Genomic DNA, 10,380 nt, shown 5'->3' with positions numbered 1-10,380 from the left:
CTAAAATAACCCATAATAATTGTATTGCTTAACTGAATCTATAATCATTGAAAAATACATGTAGCAACTGAAATTTCATGATTTTTTTCCCCTTTTCCTAAGATGGACAATTTCATGAATGCTAAGGTAATTGTAGAATTTTACTGGGAAAAAAAAAACATAAGAGGGAAGGAAAACCATCAATTGCGAATTTTTTTTTTTAGAATTATTTTTTCAAGAATCTTTTTCTTAGAATTTATTTTAGATTGGCAAACGAATTGAGGAAACTGGAGCTAGCCAATACGTACGGCAATTCCCCATGAAGGAAAAATAAAATAACAAAAAAAAAAGCCAAAAGCAAGAAAGTGAAAACAAAAACCAACATTATGATATATGCTTTTTCTAGCCAAGAAGAAATTCTACCATCTAATTAGAAAGCACACCGTGACCCAACACTGTTTTTCCCTTCTGGATCTTTTCCTTCCTATTCCTAATAAAGGGTATCATTTATCATACTGTAGCGAACCTAATACCTAGATATTAACCACCTACTTTTTTAAAAGAAGAACCAGTTTCTTGCCCTAAAGAAGAAGGAGAAAAAGAATTCTGCAGTCTGCAGCAGGTTCTCTGTTAATATAAAAGAATTAAAGAAGATGGGTAGAGGAAGGGTAGAGCTGAAGAGGATAGAGAACAAGATAAATCGACAGGTAACATTTGCTAAGAGGAGAAATGGGTTGCTTAAGAAAGCTTATGAGCTTTCAGTTCTATGTGATGCTGAGGTTGCTCTTATCATTTTCTCTAATCGTGGAAAGCTTTATGAGTTCTGCAGTACCTCTAGGTACGTACGGTCTCAACCCTTAATTGTCATGTCATCCATATGTACATCTAGCGGAAAATTTTGTGGTTTTTTTCTTTTTGGCCCTCTTTTTGATGCTTTTAAGATGATATTGCCTTGATGTTTGGGGTTATTTTGTTTTATTCTTCAATTTTTACTCTAGATTGTTAATTTTCTGTTTTTCTTTGATCTCGTCTAATTTTCGCCCCCTTTCCTCTTTAGAAGGTCTAAGGGTCTTTGTTGGAGGATGCTTTTAGTTAGTTGATCATGTTTTTCTTGTCTAGCTGGTGATTTTGGTGTCTATTTCTTGGAAATCTGAGTAGTAATTAAGAAGAACCTACTCCCTCCCTCTGTTCATCTATTTTTCCGCAAGAAATTGTCCAAATGAACTGCTGAAGGTATCATTAATATATGATTTTTGCTATGAATGTGATTAGTTTCTTTTCTGAGATTTAAAATTCATACGTGGACTAAGAAGCTGTTGGATTCGCTTGAAGTGAAACTTTTGAGGGCATTCTCTTGATTAAATTATTCCATAAAATTCTAGTATACCAGTTGCAATTTTTTTTTCTTAGTTACCAACAATATATACTTTGCTTTTCTGGTGGTCATGGATGGAGGTTTCCAAAAAAAAGGTGGAAAAAAAAAATAAAAAAAATGAAGAAGGAGAAGGGAACACGTCTCTAAAAGCTGCAAACTTAACCCAGTAGTTGACACCGCATGAAATTTATGTCATTTTATTTTTATTCCGTTACTAAATACAAACCTCTGCAATTTTTTTTTGGAGTTAAAAACCCAAAAATGAAGGAAGTTTTTGTATTTTAATAAAAAAAAAACTGAATATTTCAATCTTGCACGATTTGAAAGACATAAAAAAATCTCACATTTGATTTAATTAGGAAAAATATTAAGTGCAACATGTTCAAGTAAAACTATCTTCTTCTTCTTCTTCTAAGAATCAGTGCTTTAATTAGGAGCAGTTAGAATGTGGCCTCCTCCCTCTAATTAAGAATGCTTTGGGAGCTATAGAAGGCAACTTTTTCAACCAATTCAATTCTACGGTTGTTTTGGTCACTAATTACCTCAGTCAGTTTGGAGTTGATCGTGTTTTGTTTATTATGTTGATTATGACATACGCAATAAAATATTTTCAATTTGATAAATTGGTATTTGTGGTGATCTTTTTTCGCAGTAGAAATAACCTTATGTTGGTCATTATTTATGATTTTTTAATCTTTTTTTTTTAAATTGAAAAACTGTATAATTATTAAAAAGCATATTAAAATTTTAATTAAATTTATGAAGCGACTATTTTGAGGTCTTAAACATGATGTGAATAGCTTAAAGTTATGTAATGTGTGTTTGATGAAAGAAAAGGCTTTGTTGTTTTTGGTAGAATGAGGGGCTACAGTATATAGTGTAGGACGCAGCATTATTAATAATAATAAAACAAGTGCTTATCCTGTTCTACATATTTGTTTGATTCATTTACAAGAAGTCAAGTCATTTCAATGAAATTATTAAGCCAAGAGAGGAGGAGCTAGGGAGAGAGAGAGAGAGAGAGAGGGAGAGAGAGAGAGATAAGAATAATACTTTCTGCAAGTTAAGGTCATGAAAGGAAATATTGAGAAAAAAAAGTTTTTAATATGATATTAAAGCGTTTAAAGTAAAAGATTTCAGCATGTATAAGATAGGCTAGTAGTTATCCACTATAATTAAGTTTAATGAGTTTGACACAAGAATATTAGAGACAGTCTAAAGATTTGCTTCAATTCATGAAATATTTTGTAATATCATGTCTCCTATCTCCTCAACATTATGAAATTAATATTGTTGTGTTTAATTTTCCTTGTAAAAAATTATATGCTTTTTTTAATCAGCCAAAATAATTTTATTAAATAGAAGATGAAGAAAAAACTTAATATGAACACATTATCTAAGCCCTGCTCAGCATTCAGCACACTTCTCTAAATACATCTAATCATAAAATGTGACATGCTAAGTGAAAAACCTAATAATAAAAGAACAAACATCCAAGAAGAGACAAAAGAGAAAACAACCAAGATCCTAAAGGAAAACAACCATCAAAAAAGAACCCAACAACAACTACATAAAAAATTGTCCTTTCTATTTGATTTGATCTTCTTTCTTTCTTCTGCTGGTCTTTTATTTGGTTGATGCTTTGTTCTTTACTTTAAATTTTGGAAAAATGAAGCAGAAATGGTACAGCCCTTTTTTTTTTTATTTTATTAAAGATGCAGCAGATGTACTGGTGGGTGAAGGAGATTATCTTCTAGACATGACATACGGGATTTTCTTTAGCAGTGTTCCGAGTTATGTTTGCCTGCTTTCATCATTTCTCCATCTCCTCTCATTCCTTCCCCTCTTCAGTGAAAACGAGAAGGAAAAAAAGAAAATTATAAGATTTTTCTCTATTTTAGAGGGTTGAGGAAAAGGAAATGAAAATTTTATCGAAGGAAGGAAAATAAATGTTAGATATAAATATTTTTGGATTTTCATTTGCAAATTTGAAATTTTAATTTGAGTGTTTTTTTGTTGGCATTAGTCCTACACTCCTACTTGATTAAAAAGATTTTAGAGTTTAAATCTTGATTTATTATTATTATTAATTAAAAAGCTTCACATGAGAGGGTGCATTAGAGAAATAAAATTGATAGATGAATAAGCAAAATTAATTTATATCAGCATAACATTTTACTATTTCATTTTATCTCTTTTAAAGTATGAGCCTTCGGATAGCCAAGTAGCCATTTTTTTAAAAACAGTTATCTGTGATTAAACTATACAAGAGAGTCTCTAGGATGGTCTAGTTAAAAAGAGTATGTTTATCATTTTATTATTTAAAATTTTACATTTGGATTTGACTAATTTAAAAAAAAAATACTTTAATTTTTTCATAAATATTTAAATCAGGTATATTTGTTGGAGCTTGATAGTTGGCCTGCATGGCAGTGTTGGATGCGGTCCATTGTGTTACCAAAAGGGAATTCAAGTTTGATTATTGGAGAAAATATTGTTAAGAGAATAATCACGGACCCTAAAAAAAATTAATGTCCTCTAAATTATAAAATGAATATACAAGAATATTTTGATAAAATTATCCATATCAAATTAATATATAGATTAAGCGTGAAATATTATAAATAGTTAATTTTAATTTTTCATAAAATTTATTTTTATCAAATAAATTCTTTTAAAAAAATCAAATTTATAGCTAAAAGGGGCAGGCATATATTTTATATTTCTCATAGGGTTATGTGAAAGTCTGCTTAGATTTAACGTGGATAGGTTGGCATCTTCATTATAATTCACATATATTTTTCATTATTAATTATTCACAGCATGGCAAAGACAATTGAGAAGTACCAGAGATGCAGTTATGCACCATTGGCGGACAACCAATCTGTGCATGATACACAGGTAAAGCTTCTTCTTCTTCTTTTGATCCCATCAAATACTGAAATACATAATTAGTTAAGTACAATATATATATAATATAATTTTCTAGGCAAGTTAGATATAAATGGTCTTTTAAATTAATTATATTGGTTGACAAATTATGAATTTCAACAAAATTTAACTGCTACAAGCAGCGCTGCTACCAGGAATATCTGAAGCTAAAAGCAAAAGTGGAGGTTCTGCAGCGTTCACAGAGGTAATGTTTTTTCATATCTTTTATGAATGAATATAATACTAAAAAGTACTCAATTTTTTTTCATAAAATAATTCTACATATATATAGTAGAATTGCAGACACATGTAAATAATTGGTAGACTTGATTTGGGGATTTTCATAGGAATCTTCATGGTGAGGATTTGGGAGATTTGGACACAAAGGAGCTTCAGCAGCTTGAACAACAGCTTGACTTCACATTGAAGAAAATCAGGTCAACTAAGGTATAAGTTTTTCATATATATTAATGTCGTAAAAAAATATTTAAAAATTAGTAGACTTTTGTCTATGCATGTATAAAGTTGATTAGATTATCAAATAATTTTATTATTAAACAAACTTGAATAATAAAGCTAAGAGCTTATTTGAGTTTGAGTTTGCTAAAAATTAAACTAAGTAATAAATAACATAATACTTGGGACAAATTTTATAAGAGTTTATAATGTACAAGATAAACATTTTTTTTTTATAATCTTTAATATTACATGACAAAAAAAAAAAAAAGAAGTTATGTTGCTTTCTAATTTTAGAATTTCTAGTTTAACTTATCGTATTTCTATGGCAAATATATTGAATAGACATAGGAGTACTGGTTGTTCGTAGAGCTTTCGAATAATGATAGAGATATATAGTAGTGGGAAAGGTATTATTTAAGTTCCTCTTTGCTGGTTTTTCCCCCTTGCTGTAATTTCAATCATTTTTTCCTTATAAATTTCCATTCCTGCTTATAAAAAAGAAGTTACTATATCGAAAGGTAGTCTTGATTAGGTGTGTATAGTTTCGCTTTCAATTTGAGATCTGTTTAGAAATTGAAATTGATTTGAAATTTGATATAGTTTCAATTTGAAACAGTTTTTCAATATTTGAATTCTAATTTAGTTTAGTTCTTGTTACTTAATTCTAGTTTTGTATATTTTAATTTAAATATTCAATTTTTAAAATAATTTTATATAATTATTTTTATAAAAAATCATACCTAAATTATCATTTAAGTTTTAAAATTAATCATTAGTATACTGTATATTATATAATATATATTTTAATTATTCATAATTAACATAAATTTTAATAAAAAAATACATAATTTAAAATTACATATATTATATAACATAGTAACACAAGTTTATCATATAATTAATATATTTTTTAGTTAGTCTTTATTTATATAATATTTAACTATAAAATACATATATAATTAAAGATTAAATATATAATAAAATATAATAGTTACTTATAATTAAAAATTATAAAGTAATTTAATATATTTATAATTAAAATTATTAATATATATATTATAATTTTAGTTGCATATAAATATTTATATTGTAAATATATAATTATATTAAAAATATGTAATATAACTTTAAAAAATTATATATATATAATTTTTTATTTGATTTTAATTCTATATGGATACAATATGATTTTAATTTAATTTTTAGTGAAAAATTAAAATTAAATTTAAATAATAAAATAAATTAAATTCGATACCATCCAGTGCAATGTAGTTGTTTGATTTAATTCAAAACCGTAAAAAATCATGCACACCAGTTATTTTAATAGCCAAGTGATGTGATATGGGTGATTTGTTACGACAGTAAGTATTATCGAAGCCAATATTATTGGTGGTCAACTAAGACTCATTCACTCAAGATAGTGCTGCAGTTAAAAAAAAAAAAAAAAAAAAAATTCATTCAAGATAGTACTGGTTGTTTGTGCTGGTGTTGACAGAAAATGTGTGATGATTTTTTCTTCCTTTTCAAAAGAATTGGAAAATAAATATAATTTATTACTATTTTATAGGAAAAAAAAATAAAGATTATATCTAATACAATAACTCAACTCAACTCAACTCAACTAAGCCTTTATTCTAAAGATTTGTGATCGACTATATGGATTCGCTTTCTTCACTCTAAACGATTTTGGGTTAAATCCTTCAGAAATATCTAATGCTTCTAGGTCATGTACTACTCTCCTCCAAGTTAATTTAGGTTTATCCTTTTTTTTCTTTCTATCCTCTAATCTAATGTGCTCTACTTGTCTAAATGGAGCCTCCATATAATACAACATAATAATAATATAATATTATCATATTTCATTATATATTTTATTTTATAAAAAAATTTCATTATAATTATAATTATTTGTTTTGATTCATTTTATTTATTATAATAACTTAACTCAACTCAACTAAAGTTTTTATCCAAAAAAATTTATTGGGGATTTATTATCATAACTAGCAATTACATTTATCTTACCACTACTGTTATTACTACTATTTTTTGACCACCACAACTTTCATTATTATCATTTGATAATCGCTACCACTATTATTATTTGGTTACTATCACTATCACCACTATCGTAATTTTGTTATTGTCACTATCACTATCATCACTATCACCCCAACCTAACCACTACTACCACTACCACTACTTAATAATCACTACCCGGTCGCTGCCACTATCATTATCAACATCACTCCTATCCAGCCACTTCCATTGCCAGTGCTATTGCCACTGCTGCCACCACTACTCCTATCCATCACTAACACCACTACTGCTCTACCTAGTTATTACTACCACCACTATCACTGTCTAACAATCACCACCCCATCACTGCCACTATTATTACACCACCATTCCTGCTTGGTCACTTTCACTACCACTACCGTCACTATTGCCATGGCCACCACCACCACCCCTACCCCTATCCATCACCAAATACCACCATTACTTGATCACTTCTACTACCACTACCAACATTATCAAAATTTTAATTGTGGGATTTATTTATTTATTTTTACTTTATCTTACATAATACTACAATATTAATCTATCCCGTAATAGTATTATCTTCCACTCTACCATTCTACTATTTCACTCTTCTATCACTCGTGTTTGCAATCACAATAATTCTCTCCTTATCGATAATTTATTTAATATAATAAATTCATTTTTAGATAGTTGATTATGATGATATTCACATGAAATTCATCATAATTATACATACAACAATTTTATTTTAAAATTTTTCCTTTCCGTACATGTGCATCAAATAGCTCAAGAAATCAAATAGCACAAGAAATTAAATTAATTGTGAGTTAAATATCATCAATCTCTATTTTTATTAATAATTTTTAAAATACCAATAAAAAAAAATTCATTTAATAGGAACCCATACATACTTTAACAATTTATTTTTACTTTTAAAAAAAGTGAACACATTTTTTTTATATGTGAATCGCGGTTGGCACATGCACCACTACTCATTTGGCTATCTTTATGCAGACCCAAATTATGCTTGATCAACTTTCTGAACTTCAAAGGAAGGTTTGTACTGTACATAAGCCGTCTTTTACTTCTACTTCTCTGCTATATATAGTATCACCTGAATTTGATTCTTGTACAGGAAGAATTGCTACTGCAGACCAACAATGCATTAAGGAAGAAGGTAGGCACCTTTAAATGGGGTTCTGGAGAGCATGTGAAAATTTCTACATATCTTTGTTGCGAATCCTGTCTGATATCGAGAAACATCTTCTGGCTTTCTGCTTCTGGGAAAACCTGAAATTTCCTTCCTCTTGTGTGATTGTGCTGATTTAAACTATCATCTATTATTTTCAATCGGGTTTCCATCCTTTACCACTTGCACCACGAGTTGAACACTCAACCACATTATGAATTTCCGAATGACAATTAACTTACTTTTTTAATCTGTAAAATTTTCCATGTCTTATGGACAGTTGGAGGAAACTGATGCAACCCTTCAATCATCATGGGAAGCTAGGGAACAAAGTACTGTTCAATACGACCGCCAGCCTGCTCACCCAGATGGTTTAGTCGATCCCTTGCAATGCAACAGGAATTTGCGAATTGGGTAATTCACTATTCACAAAGCAAGAATTCTAGTTCAAGATGTTTACATTTAGGTTCTTATCCTTTATTGTTATTATTATTTTTTTTTTCTTGGATTTGCAGTTTCAATGCAGGGGAAACAGATCAAGTGACTGTTGCAACCACAGAACAAAATGTTGATGGATTCATGCCTGGGTGGATGCTTTAAATATTTGAAAATCCAAGAAACTTCTATAGAATCAATAATTGAGTAGATCAATAACTAGACACTAAACTGTATAATATATGATGCTCATGTTGGCTTCTTGGGCAACTATGGATACACTTGAGCAGTAATTAAACTGCCTGTAATAAACAAATTCTCACTGTTCTAATTATTTGGCGAACCAAGCTTGTATTTATTAATAAGTTATTATGGAGTTGCTTTAAGAATCTACTTGTAAATGCATTTATGGTCATGTATTTCAGAATATTTTTTTGCTTTTATTTTTGGATTCTGTGGATTCGGCCATTATTGCTCACTTGCTGCATGCTCTTTATCAGATAACGTAAATTGTTTTTGTGCTCTGTTCAGATAATTTAGCCTGATCTGTCAAATGTCAAAAGTTTTTACAACACAATTCATGTGTTTGGAATAAATTTAAAATTGGAATAATTAAAAAATAAAAAAAAAATTATTAGAGATTAAACTCTAAGTTCCCTTTATTATTACAAAAAAAGAAGATATTAGGGCAGATGCTGAAAACCCAGATTGCTTTTCAGTGGTGATGAGAAATGGAATTTATTTTTCATTGGCTGTATAACAGTGTTTTGTTTAGAATGTTCGTTTCTGCCATGGGCCATGACGCATGCTTTATATGACAATTCAAAAGGACTCCTCTGTTAACTGTAGTTGTATCGTGTCTGTTATGACACGAACAGCCAACCTTTTCATCTCCTAAATAATCGTGTTCATTTGTCTTTTTTTGCAGCTGGTGTACCAAAATCATACAATTGCGTTCCATGAGCTCTTAATTAATTCGTTAAATTATAAAATCTATGAATTCTAACCTAGTAGAGCCAATAAAAAAAAATTAAATCATATTATTCTTCATATTTTTAAATGAAAACCAGGCAACTTAATTTAAAAAAAAAAATACTTATTGAAAAGCTACTGATTTATTAAACTCAATTTCTTCAATTTACTTGTTATTATACTCAAAACATTTCTCACACCCAAATTCATAATACAAAATTGTTAGGTAATTTAATTGCTTTGTTATTGCGCGTTTAAAAGTAATATAATTTATTAAAATGATTAAAAAGAGTATATGATAGTTTTAAGTAGTTAAGTATTTATTAAAATGATTATAATATTAATATTTTTAAAAATAATTAAGATAATATAATTTTTTACTTAATTAAATAATAATTTTATAATAAATAATATTTTAATTTATAAATCAAATTAAATATTATTTTAAATGAGATATCCTTTGAAAGTATTTTTCTATTAGTCAATCAATAAAGTAATAGTGAAAGTGCGCAATATCTTAGTGAAATCTCTAAAGTAACTCTTTTTATATTTTTTTTTTTCTCTTGTTCTTCTGTTTTAAAATTAAATCAAGTGGTGGAAAAAAAAAAATGCAATATTGATACTACCACCTTTGGTGATGCTAAGGTAACTGAGTTTGTAGTTGTTTTGCGTGATGATGTGGGTGCTTTTATTGTAAGTTTTTCTGGTTATAGGATGGCATTTTTTCTCCAATTATTGTCGAAGCTATTGGATTTCGAGAGGCTCTTTCTTAGTGCCTGTTTAGCATTGCATTTAGAAAGTCAAAATTATTTTTCTGAATAAAAGTATCATTTTAAATGTTGTTAAAAAAAATATTTTTAAAAAAAATATTTTATTATTTTAGTGTTCTTATAAGTAAAATTTATCAAATTTAATTTTAAATTATTTTTTAATACTTTCTAACCAGTATATTTAAAAAAGTGATTTTTTAATAGCAGTTTCAATAGCAATACCAAATAGG

The 10,380-nt window shown here is 28.2% G+C and overlaps 1 protein-coding gene across 1 annotated transcript; it reads left to right on the top strand.

The window, feature by feature from the left end:
• Positions 1 to 397: 397 nt before the first annotated feature.
• LOC110667603 (MADS-box protein CMB1) lies at positions 398 to 8,742 on the top strand. The gene is made up of 8 exons (XM_021828498.2): positions 398 to 817; positions 4,177 to 4,255; positions 4,429 to 4,490; positions 4,633 to 4,732; positions 7,799 to 7,840; positions 7,920 to 7,961; positions 8,254 to 8,387; positions 8,489 to 8,742. Exons 1-8 carry the CDS (start codon positions 633 to 635, stop codon positions 8,571 to 8,573), a joined length of 729 nt encoding a protein of 242 aa, XP_021684190.2. The 5' UTR covers positions 398 to 632; the 3' UTR covers positions 8,574 to 8,742.
• Positions 8,743 to 10,380: the final 1,638 nt, after the last annotated feature.

The sequence above is a fragment of the Hevea brasiliensis genome, chromosome 2 (assembly GCF_030052815.1).
Source record: "Hevea brasiliensis isolate MT/VB/25A 57/8 chromosome 2, ASM3005281v1, whole genome shotgun sequence".
Taxonomy (NCBI): Eukaryota; Viridiplantae; Streptophyta; class Magnoliopsida; order Malpighiales; family Euphorbiaceae; genus Hevea; species Hevea brasiliensis.
Note: the sequence above shows the minus strand (reverse complement) of the source record. Positions and strands in the feature narration are given on the sequence as shown.

Bases quoted from the DNA above. Each gene is read 5' to 3' on its own strand.
- LOC110667603 (XM_021828498.2), top strand. From the start codon at position 633: ATGGGTAGAGGAAGGGTAGAGCTGAAGAGGATAGAGAACAAGATAAAT. The intron at 4,491-4,632 runs GTAATGTTTTTT...GGATTTTCATAG, and splicing joins GTTCTGCAGCGTTCACAGAG to GAATCTTCATGGTGAGGATT. The intron at 7,962-8,253 runs GTAGGCACCTTT...TCTTATGGACAG, and splicing joins ACAATGCATTAAGGAAGAAG to TTGGAGGAAACTGATGCAAC.